A 23,597-nucleotide genomic window follows, 5' to 3' on the forward strand; every position below is an offset into this window, starting at 1 on the left:
TGCAGACCATCTGTTTCTGAGACAACTTTGACTCAAATCCTGTTAAGGCAGCAGAGCCAGGACTGTTGTTGGCACAGTGAACTCAAGATGCCTCTCAGTTTAGCAAAAGCATCTCACCTGCAGTTCTGGGGAAAACACAGAGAGCTCAACATTAACATCCTCAACAAGGTAAAGACTTTTCTTTTATCATCAACTTCTGATATATTATCGCCTCATACATTATGTGCAGTGTGTATACAGTAAATATTGTACTTTGATCAACTACAGCAGTGTTGTGGCAGAGGAGGAATCTATTGTTTGCATCTGTGATGTCATTTTAAACTTATCTAACATTAATTCTCTCATAGAGAGAACTTAAAATGAGTCAGCAGTTTTGTTGCTGTCACTGATCAGCGTACGCTTTGAAGTAATAGCGATACTATTTCATTTTCTAAGTTAGTGACTAAAAAGGTTAACTTATGTACAGTAATTTCTTCTTCCTTCCTTATTTATCTGTCATTTAAAAAACAACTCAATAGTGCTTAAAGGATGCATTAATCAGTAATTCAGTACAAAACAAACAACTACACGTTTAACTTAATATAAATAAGAGCACTAATAAATAAAATATGATTGTGATAAAAACATAATTAAATAAGTAGTGGTTAAGCACTGTGATCACTGTGTAATGAGTGTTATCACGTGCCATCAGAGCATCATTTCTTTCATTTGTTATGTCAATTCCTCTCTTATTTCTCCAGTTTTATTTATGATATTGTAGATTTAAATTTTGTTTTGTTTTCCTCTGATGAGCTTCATATACTTTCGCAGTAAATTGACAGGAGGTTTGATTTCCCTTTGAGCAGTGGAGCTCTGACACAGGATGGCATTGGTGTTGTGTACAGTGAGTCCGTGACAGGTGGAGGTTTGGGTGATTAAATGCCATATGTTTAGAGGTTAATCTCTTCTTCTAACCAGCAGCAGTGACTGTACTGTGCTGCTGTTTCCTTTGCGGTTCATTTAATTGTTGTATCTTAGGTCTGCAACTATACAGATATTAAAATTGTCATATTTTAATAACTTAAGTGGCTTTTAAGGCAGGATTAAGATAAGATTTATGGTAAAATGAGGGCTTTCTCTATTGCAGTCATGTGTTTATTTTCATGTTTTAATTATATTTACTAGTTATTTTTTGGCTATTATTTTTTTCCCAGATATGGAAGTCAGAGAGTCACCAGAGGGGTAAGTTATAATAAAAAAAAAAAAAAAAAATATATATATATATATTATATATTATATATATTATATATATATATATATATGTATATATATTGATATATATAGTGTCTGTTGAGGAAAAGAAGGGCCAGTTTCACTCTGAATCAGCTGATTGTCATTTATACATCAGATTTTTTAAATGTCACACAATAGCATTTACTGTTCTTCAAAAGAAACAAAACCTAAAATGAAATACAATAAAATATACGGTAAAATAATAACTGGTCTTCTAAATTACTTATACTTTGTGGCTGAATTTCATCTGTAATTTGTACTTCTTGAATTGTGTTGTCCTCCTTAAGATATTTATTAATCTCTATACAAAACTTATTTAACAATTCACATGAATAGAAAATAAAATATGTTTTCTACAAATCTTCCAACAGTGGGAGCTTTTTGCTGAGTCAGGAAATATCTGCTACATCTGCTCTTAGTTATAGTATTAGAATTTTTTTCCCCTGTTGTTTGATTTCTAAACACATTTCCCAATATATTTTTTTGTTATTTATTTTGTTATTTTTGTGTGTACACATTACAGTATTCTTTAAATTCTAGATGTCCTGCCTCATCGGATATGGGAGAGACTGCAGAGTCGGAGAGTTTCTGGAAAGCCAGCCGTTTATATGAAGGTAGGACACTGATAATGCAAACAGCAGTTTCTCATCTCACCTCGTGTTCAGCCCCGACAGTGAACTGATGACATTCATCTTCACATCATGTGTCTACGCTGCTTTCACTTGGACAGGCCAGACATCACATCGGTCCAAAGAGTGGTTCAGTGTGGTTTCAGAGCTCACACTGCGATTACATGAAGGTACACGTCTGTAGCTGTTGGTGGACTGTAGCCTGTAGAGTTGGAATAGAATTGCAGTTTTACTGTAAAAACTACATTTGCTTGCTTACAGTGAAATGTATTTAAAGCTGCAGTAGAGGGGTTGTGGTGTCTTTACACATTTTTGAGTTCTTTAGAGTACAACAGCCAATAGAATCTCTCTGCCTCTCTGAACTCTCCTGCGATTGGTCAATGTCTGTGCTGTAAAGCAGAGGTCTCAAATGTGCGGTCCCAAATTATCATTCAGGTCCAGCAGAAGTAAATATTACAATAATAATAGTTAAGAACACAATAGATAATAAATACAACCTGATTAAATGTAGTTAAAAACCCAAGCAGCGTGTTTAAAAAAAAAAGTGTCACTGAGTTCTAAAGTTCTTTAGTTTTACAAAATTGCTAAAAGGTTAACAATAAAGCTCAAACATCGACACAGACAGTCTAAACAAAAATACTTTAATAAATAAAAAAGTAGTAACTGATCAGGCTCAGGCAGACAGTCATTCATCCTTGAAATATCACACATGACAACTGTTTTTGTTTGCTAAGTTAAAAATTAACCCAATGACTTTAAAATGGGAACAGAAATCATGGAAAAAATTAACTTTTTTTTTTCTTTAAGTACACCGTGATTTTTGAGAAACTAAATGGGTGATAATGCCAGTGTTTTCCTTTGCTTTAGGGAAACCTCTAATGCCAGAGTGTGACCTGGAGTCCAGCAGTGCAGTCAGTGGTTCTACAAAACTGAAGGAATCTGCTGAGGTTGATAGAGCACCCTCTTCAGTCAGGCCACAGACTGACATCCAGAGAACAGTGACGTGCTGCTCTGATCATGCACCCACGGACCCAGAGGTCCTCTATGATGATGTTCCTGCAGAGAACCTACAGCATTCTGTAAAATGTAAGGCTTTATTTTTATTTTTATTTTTATTTTTTATTTTTTTTAATGCCTTTGTGCAGTCTGACTGACTGTCCCATTCTCGTGGACATAACATCTCAAGAACATGAATAGTGAATGGCAACTGCCGTGAAGTAGCCTTCAGTGGTCATCAAGACTATAAATGCACTATATAAGTACAGAGCATTGACCTTTCCTCCTCCTCCTCTAGCCTCAGTGCTGCAGGTGCTCGAGTTCCTCAGGGTTGACAGACTCTTGTTACTGTGATAGTCTGCAAATACTTCCACAAAATGCTTTCTGTTCTTCCATCTTGCCTGAGCTGCAGCACATACGCAATGATATAACAGTCTGTCTGTCTGTCAGTCAGAAATGGAGAAATGCCACACAAACTGTCGTTTCTTGTGGCAAAAAAAGTAGAGGAGAAAATTGTTAAAAAAAAAATGTGCAGAGATGCTCTACAGTCGGTGTCTGCAGAAGTTACCAAACAGCAGAGACAGTAGACCATTTCAGATACCTTGGATTCACAATTGATACAAAATTCACTTTTGATCATCACACAACAAATATCCAGAAAAAAAGGTAATCAAAGACTTTCAGCAATATGCACAATTAAAGGAATCCATATTGACCCCCACCTACTTCTGTTACTACATACAAGGATTGTACAAACCCATCTTGTTATACTGCTCCACCTGTTTCCTTAACATGCACACTGTAAAAAAAAAAAAAAAAACTAAACAAACTAATTCGGATAACCAATCCCCTGAGGCTGGAAGTTTGTGTAGAACTCTGTGCTGCCAAGAATAGAACACTGCGGTGGTGCGATGCAGGGCAACGTGCCGTTTTTGCCGTACTAGAATAAAGTGTAATTGCACATCCACATCCACAAATTGATGCACTTATTTAAATCTTTTCTGTTACAGACTAAAAAACAATGTTAATAAAGTCATCCTTTGTTGTAAGTTGATCTATATTTTTGTTTTCTTTAATGCTAATAAGCATACAATGTTATGCAGAGGTGTACTTTAATTTTACAGACAAATTATATTTGAGAAATAATTGAGAAGCACTGAGGCAGACCACAAAAACACGAGTGAGTCATCTTTTTTCACACTTTGCATGGACCTCCAGATTACCAAATAAAAGTATTCAAATTATTAAAAAATTGATTTTGCATAATATGTCTCCTTTAAACAAAACATATAATGTATGTTATATGTTTTTCGTTTTGTCTGATCTGTAAAGTGTGTACCCCATCATTTTTCCCTGATGCACTTTGGAAAGTGAGGGGTGAGCTGAATTTGATGCACTCTATAATCTCGCCATTAGATGACACTCATTCTTCATTCACACTGGGACCTTTAAGATGTTCTATAACAGGAGCGTATGGTATTTTTTCCTGGGAAAACGATTGTTAGTCCCACACCATTGCTCAGCAGAACTTCATTTCTTACTGGATCATGTAAAACTATTTATTTTTGCATGTATTTAATACTAGAAAACTAAGAAAACACATATTTTAAATCCATAATTTAACCATGGTTGTGTTTTCGTTGTCTCTCGGCTGTCGTGTGCAGTTGTCGATGACATTTACGAGGACGTCCAGAGACCCGATGACCACAGATCCAGCAAGTGGAGCTCCAGCGAGTTTGACAGCTATGATGACGTGTCTGACAGCGAGAGCGTTCATCCAGCTCACACGAGCAGCAACAAGGTCAGACATTTGCTTTAAAATAGCAATAATAACCGTTTAGATGGCGGTAATAGTTACTGTCTGTTCTTCCAGCGTCACCATATCTTTAGTTTATGGATAAATAGGCAGCATTGCAATGAGTCATTTTGAGATTTTGGAAACACATTTTCTGACAAGTTATAGATTAATTGAAGAAATATCTGACAGATCCGTCAATAATAAAAATAATCATTAGTCGCAGCCCAACAGGAGAACTGATTTAGAAGACGTTGGATGATGTAACGGTTTTGTTTTTCGAGTCAGTCTTTTCCTGATTTAGTTGCAGTTCCTAATTTTCTTCTGTATTTGTAAAAAAAAAAAAACCGAAAGTGACGTAAATTCTTTAAAATCAAAACTGAAAACCAAAAAAAATTGCTTCTTAGTGCAATTATGAGCAACAGGGCTGTTGAGGAACTTTTTAATAATGTTGTTGAATATAAGTTCATCAATATAATAAGTGGGGGGGAAAAGAAGAACAGAAAGTACATGTGTGGAAAATAAAAATCCTCGTATGTGAATATTGACCTAAAACTGTTGTTGGGGGGAAAACCATAGTGCGTTTATAGGTGACATACAAGGTGAATGAAACCCGATTTGATGAAAAAGAGGAAGTGGATTATTTTTGGTCGTCTCTCGCTCAGTCAGCACTTCTGTCTTCTGCTTCAAACATGTTTCTGTGTTCCTGCGGTTGGACTTCCCCAACCAACAGCTCATGTATCAACATTTTTTGGAAACGAGTCTGTTAGATGGAGATGTAGTTGTTAAAGAGTCATTACAAAGCAACGGGAATATAAAATACGGAAGATTTCCATGTTCTTCATGAGGATTTTGAGGGGAAATGATTCAGCTTTAAATATGAGGTAGGTGTTTTTCTATCTATGTTTTGACTCTTTTTGGACTTAACTTTAAATCATTTTTGATTATTTTTAAGGTAAATACTAGCATTGGACTTAATACATTGAGATAAATGAGTGGTATGTGAAATAATAGACCAACTTCAACGATAAGGCTTGATTTTAAAGGGGAGATTCAACGTTTTTAAGCAGAGTGGAACCATTGGTTGTTGAATACATGCAATAAGTAAATGTTTTTAGGTTTCTGCAATATGTATTTGTCATTATTAAACATTTTAACTAGGGGTGGGGGGGGGGCTTGGAATCGATTCACATAGGTGTCGCAATTCTAATCACCCACGATTTTGAATCGATTCATAAATTTCAAAAATGTATTTTTGAAAGTTTATATTTTGAAAAACCACACAAAAAGCCAGTTTGTGTTATTTGTGTACAGATTATTTTTGTAAATTCTGGGAGAAAAAAGGCAGCTAGCCTAAGCTTAAGTTATTTTTTGTACAGTAAGTAAGTTTTTATTTGTTTAGAATGAATAAATGTTTGCCTTTGTGTGATCACATTATCACATCTTATACAAACTGTATTGTTTTGATGCCATAATTTGCCTTAACACACTATGCATTTTATCAATTTTTTAATCGAGAATAATTTCAATAGAGAATTGTATGAATCGAATCGAGAATCGATTATGAATCGAATCGTGACCCTAAGAATCGCAATTGAAATGAATCGTGAGCCACCCAGAGATTCACATCCTTACTTTTAACTGTAACCAGGTTTGATTTAACATGTTTATTAATGCAGTTTCATGTTTAAATGCACATGATTTGGGCAGACTCTAATCCAGAGTCTAATCCAGGCAGCTTTTACCAGATCAGCTACGTGGAGTTGATATTTTGGCCGATATTGTGTTACTAATGTTGCTGTGTGGGTTGTTGATCTGACAGCTTCCTGCAGATGTGCTGACGTTGAAGCTGAAGCTGAAGCAGCGCTGTGCTGTCACCAGGAAGGAGCTGGCGGTGCATTTAAGTCCACATCATGTTTCTGACATCAGACAGAGCTGTGACAACAAGGTACAGATCTGGCAAAATGTCCCATAATCATCATAACCTTTGATGGTTTTTTATACTGTTTCCTTTATATAAAATTGTTAACTGTCAGACATGCCTGAGGGAGCGTTTGTGTGTATACAACAGCAGGGCAGGGGCGAGTGGGGGATAAGAAGTTGTTTAACCCATCAAACTGCTGAACGACTGCATGTTTTGAGCACGAGAATTAATTTCTAAAACTTTTTTTGGGGCGCTTCTTAACCCAACAGTCATACTCCACATGCTGATATTAAAAAAATAACTTCCTGTGTGCAGGAATGTCACCGGGTGACACAGGATCCAAAAGCTGCTATACTGAGAAACACAGAGATGGTGGTGTGAAGTCTTGTATTTAGTGGCTCTGTCTGTCTGTCTGTTTGTAATTCCGCACTTGCACTTGCTAATATGACCAACAGAGGCTGCCACAAGTTTGTTTTGTATGAATGGGGTGAAGTCTGCCATGGACATTTGTTTACATGCAAAAGTTACACAGCACAGCTTTAATTGGAGTAATGTGCAAGAATGGAATCATCGGACCGTGGTTGTATGACTGTACTGTGTTTTCCAGGTGCAGCAGATTGTGAAAGCAGCAAGGAGCGGCACAAAGGATGGTCTAGAAAAGACAAAACTGGCCATGATTCGCAAAGTGTCGTTCCTGCAGAGGAAAGACTCCACAGGTACAGAAAGTGGAACTAGAAAAAAAAACATGTTAACCTTCGTTTGTTGAGTGTGTGGAAATCGGTCTCTTTCGCCACAGAAGTTAAGTATTGTTCTTACTCACACATGACAGACATTTAGAGAATGGTGTCTGTGGTTTTAAGAGAGAGAACAGGAGGACATTTGTTTCATCTGTGATTCCCTGGGAACACATTGAGCCCTATTCCAAACGCTGCACAGTCAGTGTTTTAATGACATGTGATAGAATAAAAATGAATAACATACACTGTGAAATGTGGAGTAAAAATGTGTTTATGCATGGGTGAATAGGAAACACTCAAGTGCTTTGAGTGGTTGTCAAAGCAAAAACAAAATAGAGAAATACAGAAATACTGTACAGAGTATGGAACGAGGGCCTTTCTGCATGGAGTTTGCATGTTCTCCCCGTGTGTTCTTGTGTTTTCTCACCCTAAATTGACCGTATGTTATGAGTGAATGGTTATTTGTCGATATATTGTCCATGTGATGCACTGGCAAACTGTCCAGGGTGTGACTCCACCTATCACCCTATGTCAGCTGACATTGGCACAGCACCCCCTGTGGAGGATAAAGCTGTAGAAAATGGATAGATGGATGTTCATAAATTTGGCCAAAGCTTTTGCATTTTGTGTAAGAAGAGCAGCTTTTTTGTTTTGTTTTTTCATTTATATCCCGCTTGATTCTACTCATTCCCATATTTATGATTCTGGACCACAGATGGCCATGTATATTATTATGTATTAACAGTTAAAACTGGTTTCAATAAGGCTTCAACAAACCACCTCTAAATGAATTCTGGAACATATATAATATATATGTTCCAGAATTCAACCGTATTTTGTCTCACGTCATGCCCTACTATAGAAGGGCATGACGTGAGACAAAATATGGTTTTAGATCATATCATGACAAAGTATCTGTGATGACTTTTCTGGGTTTTAAAGGCTGTCGCAAATATATTCAATACATTTGTAAAATACACTATTATACTATTACTATTACTATTACTAAATTACTATTATAGATGAAATATTATGCTATATTATATTGATTAAACATTCATGGAATCAACAAAATTATATTTGAAAAATGTAAGTGTTATAGCGAAATTTGACTATTTGTAACACACGTAAATATCCTTGATTTAAAAAAGAAAATAATAATAATAATTTCATTAAAAAGCCCAATAAATAAACCAGGTATTATCTGAAATGAGAGGTATTTTAAGATAATATAATACAGATCATAAACAGTAGATGCAACAGTGTATTGTCATTCTCCTTTGAGAAACAACCTGTGTGCAGCTTCATAGCCCAAAATTATTGATTATTATTATATTATTTATGAGCATATCACACAGCAGAACTATTTATAGTGATTATGTCGATACCAATTTTTTTTTTTTTTTTTAAAGAAACTATATCATAAGATTTTTTTCCTCATTATCTCACAGCCTGAGTCCGATTTCCTGATTAGATATAATTTTAATATTCTAAAACACACTGGAATAAAATGAAAATGAACATGGCTATAACAAAGTTTTTTTTTTTTTTTTTTTATCCATAGGTGAAGGAACGGACGATGCAGGTTATGTGGATGTAGCCGTGTGTGAGATTAAACACCCTCCGGCTCAACTCTGCCCTACGCCAGAGGGACTGAGCAGTCAGCAGGTGTGTGTTTGTGTGTGTTTGTGTGTGTGTGTCTACACAATGAATGGACCTGGGGGCCCGTTTCAGAAAGCAGGTATAATAGTAAAATAGTATAGTTTAATAAGTATACTTGGCTTATCCTGAAAAGTATAAACAAAAGTCTATGACTAAATATATTATACTAAGACTTACGCTTTATTACTAAAGCTTATACTTGTACTTAAGTGTACTTTTTACTTCTTTCTGCCACAAAGTACTAATACTTAGTATATCTTGATCCAAGTACAGAATAAGGTCAAGACATTGACTCGTGCTTACATTTAATTTAGCAGAATATAAATGTTTTTCATTTGCTTTGAGGTATTACCCCCGTTATAAACGGAATATAATTGTTGAATAAGTGGAATAACCAAGACAAAACATACATTTTTTTTTCTCCAATTAATACTGACTCGGTCAGCAATTTTCTACCCCACTTTTGCTCCAGTATTGCTTTTAATATATATACGTATATATACTATATGCCCACTTTCTACATATGCATTCATTTATATCTCCAACTCCACTGGGGGGAGGATCGAGTCTTCTTATCACTTTTTGCCATAGTGAATTATGTAATCTGTGTTCCATCGATGAGGGCTTTTATATCTTCATGCACGGGTTTCACTCAGGGTTACTTTGACTCAGAGTTGATTGAACTAAGTGTTATGACATGTTCTGAAACCATAAACTCAGAGTTTGACAGCTCAGAGTTGGTCAGCCTGGAGTTAAGGTTTTAACTCGGAGTTTGTTGAACCTGCTTTCTGAAACAGGCCCCCGGACATTGTAGAGGAACTGCTCATGTTATGTTATCCCTTATCCAATACAGATATCAGTTTTATTTTAATCTGTATAATAAGGTGTCATGTTGATGTCCAAGGATTTTGTTTATTTGAACTACTCATTTACATTGAGCTGAAACAGATTTAGCTGTTTTTCTAAAGTTTGTTCGTATTTAGTCAATTTTGCACACACACACTAATTAGTGATATTGAATTTGACCGCCGACAACCTCACGGTTATGAGCCCAATTCTTTTCCTCTTAGCCATGGCTGTTACAAATAAGTGAATGAAAATTGAACAGACAATATAACAATCGAAGTTTGCTGAACATTGAACTTACACTATTGTCTCACCATTTTGCTTCATAGAATGCTGTTAAACGGCTAATCCAAACGTTTTAAAAGATTTAAAACACACCACACACAGAAATACAGAAGAAATATGGTACTACACTTACCATATGGATTGAGGTGTACGTCTGTGGTCAGATACTGATTTCCCATGAAGACTTTCAGACGCCTTCATTGTTAGTTTTCCTCTGCCTCCTCCAGGTCGTCAGACGTCTCATCCTCAGCTCCATCGTACAAAGTGAGAGCAACTATCTGAACTCTCTCAAGAGAATTCTTCAGGTGAGTCACATCTCTTCTTAGGTAATGGGACCGTCGCGTTGACAGGAGTGGATTTGTTTCTTTGGTAAAAAGATGAGAAGAGATGAGATGAGATGTTGAGCTTCTTTGAGGGGAGATCAGGTCTGTGTCTACTGTTCATCTGAAGACTCAATTCTGTTCTCATCTGATATTCGTAGGGTGAGATTTGACCATTTGCCAGCATGTCAATGTGGGCCCCATAAAGGTTATAATCTGGTTGATAGGGTCCCAAGCATGTTTGTCTGTGGTGGCCCCATCCATGTTTGCCCACATGGGCTTACCATCTGGGGGCTCATGTTACTGAAACCATATTGGTCCTTCAAGCTCATGCCCACTTCATACCCAAGTAGCCTGGAAAGGGTACAGTGTGGGCATGGGCTTGTTAAGTCTGGTACTCCACAAAAGAATGACTCAAAAGAATGACTCCAAAAACAGTACAGAGTTCAAACCAAAATCACACTTTACTTACCTCAAAAGGCTGGTTTGGCACACAAAGATCAATCAGTTCAGGCAAACAAATCCAAAAAGGGCAAGACAAAGGTGGAAGTCAGTATAGAAAAAAAAGGAAAACAGATCACGATGACTTGCAAGAACGCTGGAATTTTGACATGGAGAAAAACATAGGACAATTGACTGAAAGGGAACAGCTTAAACACATGAGGTGGAGGGAGACAACAAGACACAGGTGAACTGAATGAGGGGCGGGACAATCAAGACTGGAGGGAAAACACACAGGGACAGGAAGTGAAGCGAGCTGAAACGAGAGGAGGTAAGTTTCACAATAATACAGGAAACATGCCAGAAAGAAACAGAAAACATGACCATAAGGGGATTGCCGAGATGTATCAAAAGTGGACAAACACAGGTGGGACCACCATGGAAACATGGCCAAACCCACGTGGGACCCGTTATTATTGTCAGCCCGAATATAACCGTCATCAACTTGCTGGCTGGGGAAATAAGACTTGAGGCTTCATATAAGTTTCCCCTCCAGTCATTATTTTCCAGTTTTCTTGTCAAATGACATCCTCACTTTACGTGGAACGAAAAACGAAGTATAAAGAACAAAAGTGTAGACATTTAATTGTCTGTGTATCTGTCTAATTCAATATATCAACATATATCAAAAGGACAAATATTGTCAAATGAAATGACCGTAAAATCAGTAAATTGATTAAATACAGTGCTCTTACATGGGTAATCTTGCAATTACACAACAGCCTTCAGAAACAAGATCACATGGTATTACACAGGTATAACAGGCATAATGAAAATGCTGATCTGCTCCCCTCCTCAACATGCGGCAATTAACACATAATATTGGTCAGAATGAATGATTATCGATGTCCACGTCAGTGATGAGGAAGCTATTCTGTGGTGTGAATGAATTTATAGTCAAGTATCCAAATGGATAGTTTGATCTGGAGTAGGGCTGCAACCTTTAATCTATAAATAATTCACAAAATTAAGCACTGACTGAAATAATTGCCTGAGTTTTTTTTATTTATTTTTTTTATTCTAGCTTTTAAAATGCAATTATGATCTGGTTTGGGAATCACTGATCAACATTTTTCACCATATTGTGATTTTATGGACCAAATAACTAAATAACCAATAAGAGATTAATAAATAAAAAGACAAGACACAAAACGTCAAGAAAATCACCAACAAATAAATCGATTGTGTAAATAATGCCCGTCATGCCAAGCACTTAGCTTCAGCATATTAAAGTGACCTGTCTGTGTGTTGCAGGAGTATCATAAACCTCTACTGGAGCCAAAAAACTGTGTCCTAAGCATCAAGAAGGTGCGTCAGATCTTTTTCCGTGTGCAGGAGATCCACCAGTGTCACTCCATTTTCCAGATCGCCCTGTCGTCCCGGATGGCTGAGTGGGATCGCAGCGAGAAGATTGGAGACCTGTTTGTTGCCTCGGTCAGTTTTTAATCCGGTTCTTGACCCATATACATGAAACTAGACGTACATTTTCTATCTTGATTGGAAAAGTGACGACTGAAGACTTATATTCTTATAGACTTATATAAGATATATATTCAGTAAACATTTTCCTGAGGAGTTCATGGTCTCAATCCATAGTTTTTCTTCTCTACTTCAATAGAACAGGACATCAATTTTGCAAATCTGCTCCCATTTAGAGGACAAAAGACCATAAAGCACAGCATTATGAATGGACACCATAGGCGCCCAGGTGCAGGTGATGTTTGTGATCTTATAGTCTCAAAAACTGACGTGGCGCCAGTCAAATTTGCAAATATCAAGGCTTTGCAACGGTTTGTTTTGCAACTGGAATACCACATTAATTTTTTACAGTCTGTGGTCTCGATTGACTGTCTGCAATGAATTAGGATTATTCCACTGCAGTAACATGATGTTTTGGATTATCGTGTAAATATAAATGCATCTCAGTGCTGTGGCAATCAAGTATTGGTGGATATTACCATGTTGCCTTCAGGTCATGAAGGATATCCTTAGATAGTCCCTATAGTCTCCATTTAGAAGTGGGCCTAGCTTTTTTCTAGTGCAAGTTAATTTCACTTCTGTTTATCATTACTGCACTTGATTTGTTGCATTTATTTCCTCTGACAAGCCTATGTCTTATATTAACTTTTTTTTCCATCATTACACTACATATTATTATTCTTTATATCTTCAGTTGAGGTGTTTTTCCTTCGCTAAATTCTCTGAAGAAATTATCATTATGAAAGGTAGATTCACTGCCCAATTTGTGAGTTATTTTCATATGAAATCTCCTACAATAGAAGTGATAAATCAGCGTGTGTGTAAGATGTGAAATTAAAAGCGCACAGTATAACTGCTGACTGTTATTGAGCTCAGAGTTAAGAGTTAGGCATCTCAACTCTCTCATTCTGCCAGTGAAACCTAGAGTTAAGGTACAGTATATCAGTCCCCAGCTTAGAGGAAATGTTACAGATCAAGATGTCCGGCACTTCCTGTCGATACCTAGAGACAAATCTGGAGAGAACTGCATTCCACTGTGCTATCAGTCCTTTCCCTCAGCAGACATAATAGCAATAATGATAAGGTTTTTAGGTTTGCATCTAGGAATATGTAAGTAATGTAACCAGTCTTTAATGTATTGCTAATGTAAAGAAGGCCAAACAATAAAGTTTTCACTTGCAACAAATGATTGCATTTACCAACCAAAATCTGACGCAACACTCTTTTCTCCCACAGTTTTCAAAGTCCATGGTGCTGAATGTGTACAGTGACTACATCAACAACTTCACCAACGCCATGGCACTGATCAAGAGAGCCTGCATGTCTAAACCTGCTTTCCTGGACTTTCTTAAGGTGCTTACATTTTTTTTATGCCAGCAGTGATATAATCACATTATGAAAAGCCAGCGTGGCCAATCCGGCTCAGAAAAAAACGTGTCCATTATCAACTAACACCTGACACATGTATTCTTCCTCTGGGCCTCTGCCACTATCTTCACATCAAGCAATTATTTAGCATCAAGCAATTCCTTTCTTTATTCTTTAATATCATTTAAAACAAATATGTGACAAAAAGATTCACTGGATTCTATTTCCTAAGTCAATTTTAAAGTAGAAATGTTGTCCTTTTTTTAGAAAATGTTATTATTACCTTTGCTCAATGATGATTTCCTACTATAAAGTGTTAAAAACATTATTGGCATAAAAAATTAAAATGTATTATTGTTCCTGGCCTCCTCAACTGTCTTCATGACATGCACATTTAAAAGTTTGAAAATGATTAAATGTCAGCTCATCATTCGATAATCTTATGTGAGTAAAGGGGTAAGAGCTGTGGTTGAAGATCTCTCCGTGATGTGTAACGTTTTATTTTTTATTATTATTATTTGATTGAAGGTTTTAATCATTGAATATCTTTCCCTGGTTGTATAAGATACATTGGGTTTCTTATTTCTTATTATGTCAAGCCACACGGTAGAAGTGATGAAATTGCTGGTTTTTGTAGCAATTCTGAGTGTTTATGGACATCAATAAAGGAAATATTTGATGTTCAGTTTATAAATCAATTTACTTTTACTGTATTTTAAGTAGTGAAAATACAGTATCTGATGAGAAAGGAAGTAGAAGTGAAAGTCTCCATATTTCAAATTTCCTCCTGCAAAATATTCATTAAAAGATCAGTCGTAGGTAGAGCGAGGCAATATGGACAAAAACATGTTATGGCTGAAAAAAAATCTATTTTCTTTCAGAAGAAGCAGGCATCCAGTTCAGACAGAATCACGTTGTATGGCCTCATGGTGAAACCCATCCAGCGCTTCCCTCAGTTCATCCTGCTCCTGCAGGTACAGTATATACTGTATGTCACTGATGCGCCACAATGACGCTACCATCCTTTAAAGTCTCTGTAAATGACTTTACTCTCTGTCACCTTCAGGACATGCTGAAGAACACGCCCATTTCCCACGTCGACCGCTTGCCCCTGCAGCTTGCGCTCACTGAGCTGGAGACTCTGGCCGAGAAGCTCAATGACCAGAAGCGCCTGGCTGATCAGGAGGCTGAGATCCAGCAGTTGTCTCTCAGTGTCGGGGGACGCAACTTCACCAAGGTCATTACACAAGTCATTCATCATTAGAGATGCACGATAATATCTATAATTTTTGACTGATAACTGAGTTGGTTGGTTTTCCAACACAAAAATAGTACCGACTCAACGTGGGCAGAGTCATCACTGCACGACTGCACAAAACTGCGGTGATTTCATTTTACACGCGACACAACAAGTGACTAGTGACTTGTAAAGCAGTTTTTTTTTCAGTGTAATTGAATCATTAGAATCAGTTAATTAAAATATTTGTTCAGCACTTATTCCATGACCAGAGACACAGTCTGACACAGTCACTGGACTGAAATACAGCTGCAGGGTGTTTGTGATGCCGGTGGCGATCAGCAGTGCTGTCCCTAAATAAACCAGACACCCACGTTTTTAGGATTATTAAGTCTTTTTTTTTACTGATCTGCACTTCGGCATTGTTCAGCTTGATTCTTGTGTTCATCTCCATAAACCTGTCCAGTACATTTGGTTAATGGAACTATTTTGGTGCTATAAGAGAATAAATGAGGAAAGGTAACCTCATAACATCAGATGCATACTGCCAGTAAGAGTGTTTATGTCATTTCTGTGTGTCTTCATGGACTGTTAGAAGCTGCTAAATGATGACGGGATCAAAGAAGTTGTCTAAGTCTGAAGCTGAATTACAATACTTGTACTACTGTGTTTGCAGCTGCTGAACTCAGAGCACAGGCAGTTGATTCACTGTGAACTGCTGATGGAAACTGTTTATGGCGATAAAGGCCAAGTCCTCAAATCAAAGGAGCGAAAACTCTTTCTGATCAGTGACACCCTGATCTGTGCCAACATCAACCTGAAGTGAGTTTTTTTTTTTCTTCTCCACTTTCAACACTAAACACTATATTGTGATGATTGTAATTATTTCTCTGTGAGGCATCTGCTGTCAGATAGTAGTGACGACGATGAGCGATATCCAAATTCTCTCATGTTAGTATTTACCCGTAAGTAGATGGATGGAATGTGAATAGAATGAAAAATACCTAATCGTAAAATCTTACAATCTCAATAATATATCAATACAATATCACCAAATCCCACCCTACCAACTCTATGTTTGTCCAGCAGAGGTCCCCCTGACATCAACAGCTTGGTCCCTGTCGGTCCTAAGTACTCAGTGAAGTGGTGTGTCCCTCTGATGGAGACACAGGTAGTGGAAGTGGGACACGACAGTCTGCATGACAGGGACAGGGACGTCCCAGCGAGACGCCATAGCTCCATATCCAGCACCAACGGTACGTACACAGCTCACACGTGCGCCTTTGTGTTTGTAGCTGTGAGGGAAGTCAGATGATGTCATTCTGAGGTTATCTGTTGTGAATGCCCTATTAATTCTCGTTGTGCATGAAAAACGATTTAATCCAGATAAGTCAAAACAAAAACAAGTCTTTATTTAGTTCAATCTGTCTCATTCTGTCAGTGCATCGATACATTAACCTGAACATTAGTGTTGTTGGGTGGATTATGTTTGGAGGGAAAAGTGAGATGTGGCACTGTTGTGTTTCAGATAATATGTTCCCCGGTCCTCCCAGACTCTACCAAGAGCTGGAGGAGCTGCACCATGATCTAGCTGTGGTGGAGGAAGTCTCTCTGCTGGTGGGGACCCTTAGTGGAACCTACCAGGTAATAACACTGCTTCATTTATGAAAAGTAAAAAGTAAAAATAATAAAATAATTGTCTTTGTCTTACAAAACCATAGCTTTTTTTTAAGCTTTAAGTAGTAATCAGTAACAAGCTAAAATAAAACTGCTCGTGCTCCTGGTTTGTGTGTTCACTACTGGTGTGTATCAAGGGGGTGTTAAATACAGAAGTAAAATTCACATTTATGAATTGGTGTGTGTGCAAATATATATATTATCTATATTTGCACACACACAAAAAAAGCTGAGATATAAATACCCTCACATTTAAACTGAAAGGGTGCAATTAAAGCACATCTTGTTGGTTTAATTTCAAATCCATTGTAGTGGTGAATAGAGCCAAAGAGATGAGAATTGTGTCGATGTCCCAATATTTATGGACCTGACAATATGTAATATCATATTGGTACTTATATTCTACCATATTTTTATACCTGTGAAGCAAGAATTATTTATATTTATAATAATGGATTTCAGTATGTAATTAAACTATCAGATGCATTATTTACTATTAAACTGGTTAGTAAAGTAAACTTTAATTTGTTTTCTGTCTTTCCCAGAAGATGTTAAAGAAAAGAAGGAAGTATCTTACTGGCTGCTTGTTTTTTTTTCCTCTTCTTGTGCCCCTGGTAGAATCTGAACACCACTGTATCACAGGACTGGTGTCTGGCTCTGCATAGACTTATCCGCCTGAAGGAGGAGGAGATCCAGAACGCCAACAAGTCTCACCTGCGTCTTTCTGTGCCTGGCAAACCTGACAGGTGAGAGTCTGGAGGTTAATATAAGAGGCTCAACACAGGAACAGCAGCATTCATTTTAGTTTTTTCTAGGTCTGGTCATCCAGTGAGCACCATGGTGGTCTTCAACACTCCCAGCCCTCTAAGTAAGATCTTCTGGGTGAACCGACTTCACCTCGCCAAAATAGCACAGAGTAAGTTCAGCTCTGCAGCAAATGTAATACACATTTTACTGAACACAGAGAACACGTTTCATAACGTGAATAAATCTAAAATCTCTGTGTGCACGTGTTCAGGACAGGAGAACAATCCAGGGTGGGAGTGTGCTGAAGAAGATGGGAAGACAAAAGCTCCATTTACTTTCCCACTGCTGACATGCAAACTTCCTGGTGTCTCCTCCAAAACACGCACAAGGAAGGTGAGAGCTGCTCTGCTTACACATACAGTATATTTTAAATATTTCTTCAGAAGGCAGAATATGTGCACTTTGCATGGGCTTCTATGGTAAAATCAATGTATTAGTTTTTTTCAGAATTAGTTAGAATTTGAATTTTTTTGCCCACACACTAATTAGTGATAGTGAATTAGACCTGGGTGCTTTGGTGTCTTGCCAGGATTTGGGGAAACGTCCGGGTACAAGTTAAATTCCTATCCTCATGTCCATGTACTACCCATTTAATATTTATTTGGAAAATAATCGTGTGAATGTGTGAAGATGAACTCCTGTTCCCATCATACTAACATTTGTTTTCTGCTTGTGAAGCTGAATGCAGCTCTTCATAGTCCATTTCAGTCCAGCCTGCTTGGTTTCTGCACAGCCACCACAACTTTACCACAGGGTTATCTCTGGGTGAGAGATTTTTATTGAACATACTCAAACATACTAACCATATTATCCTCCGTATTGTCGCCTTTGTGTCCAGTGAGATGAGCCCGTGATCACCTCCTGTTTTTTCCTTGGTGTTCAGGTAGCTGGTGGAGGATCCAACCATGGCAACGTGGAGATCTTCTCTCTGAACAGAGTCACCCCTCGTCTGGTCAAAACCATCCCACTGAGGACCTCAGTCTTGTGTCTGGAGTATGTGAGGGAGCCAGTTCTCAACACAGAGGAGGAGGCTGAGAGGTCCCAGAGTTCTGCCAAGATAGGAAACATTATTTGTGCTGGCCTGCAGGACGGCAGGTCAGTCATTTTTACAAAAAAAAAATAACTTGACAACTTTGCCTTTAAAAACAACATTTGTTTTGCCAAACTTCAGAATGTTGTGGCCACATTTAAATTACAGCTCTATTGAACACACACGATTCCCTTTTTCTGAAAGCCAAATAATCAATGATCCCCATTCAATAACAGGAGATGATGTTTCTGTGTGAATGTGAGGGAATCAACAAATGCAGTGACACCACCACAGCAGATACATGATGAATAATATGAACTAGTATGAAATGTAAATTCTCCCTCTCTACAGTAGGGGTCGCCACAGCAGATAATCTGCTTTTTTCACCAAATATTTGATATCGCCAGACATTGTTGATACCATTCACAACCCTCCCATTTATCCGAGCCTGGGACTGGCATCAGGAGGATGTCTGACTGAAACTGATTCCCAACTGATTAACAGTCGGGATTTGAATGGTAACCTTCCAGTTACAAGCCAAATTCCATTTCCACTAGGCCATGTTCTGCCCCATTGTATGGCTATTTAAATCTGACAAATGTATTTTTGTTGACCTCTTATACGACAAGAAAGTGATCAACTTCATTCAAAGTGTCCTTTTCAGGGTCCTATGTCTCCTTATTGTTGCAGCATCAAAGTGTACAGCTGCCTGGACACTGCAGTTCAGTGCCAGCTGACCTTGGCGAACCCTGACAGCTCTCCAGTCCTCTGCCTTAAACATCTACTGTCCAAGCTCTTTGCTGGACTCCACAATGGCAAAATAGCTGTGTACCAGAGAAAGCCTGGAGGTAAAACACCTGAGACTATGGTCAAAACTGATACTTGAGTCGTCTCCTCATGACTTTTTATTCAAAGAGTCCTGCCCTGGTGCTAAAACGTGAACTGTTGTTCCTCATAGAGAGACTTTGGGACCTGGACTCGTGCAGCCTGGTGCCTCTGGGCTCTGAGCCAGTCTGCTGTCTACTGTCAGTTGAACACACTGTATGGGCCAGTTGTGCAAATCGAGTCACTGCCATCGAAGCTTCCTCTCTGCACAAACAGGTAGGCGTATGCAAATGATTCAGGGATTAGAAACTCATAAAAATAAAGTTTGTAGAAACAAAAGAATTGAAGAGAAAGTTGAAACAGGAAGAAGACACCAAGACCACAGATATGACAAATTACTAAAACAGTAGGCTGAATAGGCTACTACTTCCTTGACATCTGTTTTTTGATATATTTATTTATTTTGTACAATGAAAATGTATATCTACATCTTCTGCAACATGCAAAATATAATGTTAATTTAACTAAAAACGCTAAATGACATCTGTGTTTGGGTGCAGGGAAAAACATGTATATATTGATACCTACATTGTTTTTTTCGGCCCAAGCACTTCGATATGTCAGCAAAAAGTCCAACATCGTGCATCCCTAGAAGAAACTCCTTTAAATTGGAGTTTTGCCTGATTGGCAAGAGAAAAATGGATCCGAATATCTGACAATTAACTATTGAGATTGAATTGATCATGATTGGTTCATTTTGATTTACATTCTTCCATAAAATTAGGTCATATGACGCAACTGAAATGTGCTGAAATGTGAAATTGGCCTTGCCCATAATTATGACACCAGTATAACGCGACAGAACTCTCGCCAACGGCAGCTCTGCCTCTCACTGTTCCACAGAGTTTTGAAGCCCACTCTGACCCAAGCTGCAGTGTTAGCCACATGGCTCGTTTAGGTGGAGGAGTTTGGATGGCCTTCACCCAAAGCTCATCCATTCACCTGTTCCACATAGAGACTTTAGAGCCACTGCAAGAAGTCAACATCTCCACACGCACCGCCCATCTACCACCAGGTATGTCCAAACAAGATATTAACACACAGTCAGATGCTTATAGATAGTCAACGTTGATTCTAGTCTGATTTTATCTTTACATAATTTACTTTATTGCCCCTGTGGGAAATTTGTCCAGGGTTTGTCTTCATGGACAGTGTATTAAGCATAAAAACAATTCAGACTCAGACATACTATTGGTGTAGTGGAGCAAGAAAACCCGGGTTCGAGACCGGATCGGAACAAGGGCCTTTCTGCATAGAGTTTTCTCCGGGTTCTTCGGCTTCCTCCCACAGTCCAAAAACATGCAATATGGGGAATAGGTAAATTGGACACTCTAAATTGACCATGTGAGAGTGAATGGTTGTTTGTCTCTATGTGTCCCTATGATGGACTGGCAAACTGTCCAGCGACACTCATGTGGAGAATAAGGTGGTAATGGATGGGAAATGGATGAATGAACAAGCCAACTACAAATGCTGGCGTTGAAGGCATTAAATGGACAGGAATTAATTCATTTGTTGTGAACTGGTAGATTTTTACTAATAGGAATACCGCCTGCCTGACTATTGAGTAATTTGATGCCACACTCAATCACTTTATTTAATTAAGGTGACAGCCTGTGTCAGCTGTAAAGACTGGTTGTCTCTCTGTGTCTCAGGTCAAGTTTGTGTCTCCAGCTTACTGATCTGTAAGGGCCTGCTGTGGGTGGGCACCAGTCAAGGCATCATCATCACCTTCCCTGTATCCACCCTGGAGGGAATCCCTAAGATTAATGGTAAAGTACCACGACAGGTTAACTGCACGTTACCCTTTAACTTTACCGATATTACTATGAAAATAAGATTCTACAGTGTGACACTCATGATTCTATCCTCCAGGAAAAGGCACAACGTCTGTGAATGCGCACTGTGGTCCGGTTGACTTTCTGGTGTCGGCATCCAGCACGCTGATCTCTGACTTGCTCAGACAAGACTCCACCCTCAACAGCAGTGAGGTGGGTGTGAACGGAGATGGAGAAGAAATACGGGTTGAAGATCATATGAAAGGTGATGGAGTGGGGCATAGCCTGAAGGGCAGCAGTTACCTCCTGGACTCAGAAGATCATCTGCAGCGGGAACAGAAACCAAAGCAACTCTTGCTGCAGTACAGCCTCTACTCCACCTGCCAGCTCCCCGGTAAGCTGCTGTCAGCTCAGTCTGAACAGGAGATCTCGAGAACACCCCCAGAGTCACTCGAGCACAGCCTGGAGGACAGCTCCATCTATGAAGTGATCGCGGACCCCGGTGTGTGGGTGAGAGGTCAGCCTGTGGAGCAGGGAGGGGAGGGGGAGGTCAGGCAGAGCAGAGGCACCTCAACAGCCATCTTCTCTGGTGGCAGAGGATACCGCAGGATAGGAGTGACGGCCTCTGAAGACACTTGCTCAGACTCTAATGAAAACACACTGCTGGTTTGGCAACTCCCTTTAACTTTCAGCCAGTGATATAAGATGTCAGGAGCCAAGGACCCAGCAGGAAGAACGATGCCCTACAGCCTTTGGTGATACTACACCATGAAATTGAATGCTATTGACTTTTCACAAAGTAAATAGATTGTGTACCAGTCTACTGCATCCAGCCAAACTCTAAACCAATATATACCAAGCCTGTTTACCTCTTTTACTGGTGCAAACTCTTCACAGATACAGTTGGGTGTCATCTGCGTAGCAATCGTCTTTTTTATGGCAATTTCTGTACATTTTGCCTAAAATATATATATATATAAGCTGAGAAGTATAACTTCTGACTATAGACTGTATATAAAGACCATCTTCCACTGTACTAATGCTGTGTTTCCATCATGGTATGCTTCAGTTTGGTATGGTTTGAAATGGTCAAGCCCTGGGTCAGGCTGAGAACTTTTACTTGGGTGCGTGCTGTGCCTGATGTCTGTGTCAGTGAGGTACATAGCGTTATTTTTGCTACTATTCCTAATGTAAACACAAAAAAATACTCACTGTACTGTACCAAACTGAACTGATCCAGTTGATGAAACATGGCTTAGAATGAAGGGAAGTTGGGGTTCCCAGGAGTTGCCATCTTACATAAGTGAGGTGTGTCTGATTTGTCCTCTTGAACAACAAGACTGTTGTTTCACCTTGTTTTTTTATAGCGTTATGCAACTAATAACAATGTTTGACTCATCTCAATCACACATGTGGAGAAGTTAATTGAAATTGAACAGAAAAGAAGTCCCACAGACGGAGAGTGATAACTGCAGCCACCAGGGGGAGATTGAAAAGCCTGGGCACTGTCAAGTCATTGACTCTTGTATAAATTCTATAGGCTTCCCTAACTAGGTGTGACTGTAACATAATAAAAAGTTATTTTAAATAAACATCAAGGAACTTGTCTTGTAACCGAAGGTTTAAGTGTCTGTTAGGTCAAGGACTGGTATACCCTTTGTTAATCTGGCACTCTGAATTGACCCAGACATGGGGGAGGGGGGCTAAATTGGAGAGCTGCTTCAGGAAGGGCATCCACCATAAACATGTTTTATCTGCTGTGGCAAAAGAGCAAAAAATAAAACAAATAAAATGCTCTATGTTGATTATTTTAAAAGGAACATTCAGTAAAAGTAAATACTCTAAAACAAAATCATTCATTTGTTACGTGACTTAAATAATATCGTTCTTTTTCAAGGATTAATGACCACTCCAGGGACCCGATTCTCTTCTTTTTCATATAATGAATACTGTATGTAGTGCTAAAAAATTTATTAGTGGACAGATGACTGTTTTACACTATTCACTCTCTAGAACTATAATAATGAATACTATATTACTTTAGTATTATAATATTGTGCTGTCTGGTGGTGTTTAACTTAGTTTTTTTTTATGGGCTGAAATAAACAATAGAGTTAAGTTGTATAAACCAGTTCTAAAATGGACCAAGGAAGAAGGTTAAAGATTAAAAAAAAAAAAAGCCAGACTTGCAGCCAAAGATCTTAATACCACAGATGGCTCAGGCTCATCAGACCTGATGATGACCTCATCATCATCTAAACATGTGTTCTTAATGTAAACAGCTGTTGACCTCTTGATGGTTTTTCCCAAGTTGCATCAGTTATGCAGAAAAAAAATATTTTCAACATCTCAATCCCCACCCCCAGCAG

The 23,597-nt window shown here is 38.4% G+C and overlaps 1 protein-coding gene across 1 annotated transcript; it reads left to right on the forward strand.

Annotated features, from left to right (window-relative positions):
• Positions 1 to 1,831: 1,831 nt before the first annotated feature.
• On the forward strand, positions 1,832 to 21,927 carry LOC310931808 (rho guanine nucleotide exchange factor 10-like protein; the record flags this gene model as incomplete). The annotated part of the gene is made up of 25 exons (XM_083895037.1): positions 1,832 to 1,886; positions 2,003 to 2,071; positions 2,769 to 2,987; positions 4,562 to 4,698; positions 6,515 to 6,640; positions 7,224 to 7,332; positions 8,918 to 9,021; positions 10,374 to 10,451; positions 12,222 to 12,401; positions 13,683 to 13,799; positions 14,696 to 14,788; positions 14,881 to 15,051; positions 15,728 to 15,873; positions 16,141 to 16,307; positions 16,580 to 16,695; positions 17,347 to 17,474; positions 17,544 to 17,644; positions 17,747 to 17,868; positions 18,214 to 18,300; positions 18,419 to 18,630; positions 19,256 to 19,413; positions 19,524 to 19,666; positions 20,294 to 20,465; positions 21,106 to 21,222; positions 21,326 to 21,927. The coding sequence occupies 25 exons, from the start codon at positions 1,832 to 1,834 to the stop codon at positions 21,925 to 21,927; spliced, it is 3,729 nt and encodes a 1,242-aa protein (XP_083751163.1).
• Between the last annotated feature and the right edge of the window lie 1,670 nt (positions 21,928 to 23,597).

This window comes from Microchirus variegatus (assembly GCF_963457635.1).
Source record: "Microchirus variegatus genome assembly, chromosome: 9".
NCBI lineage: Eukaryota > Metazoa > Chordata > Actinopteri > Pleuronectiformes > Soleidae > Microchirus > Microchirus variegatus.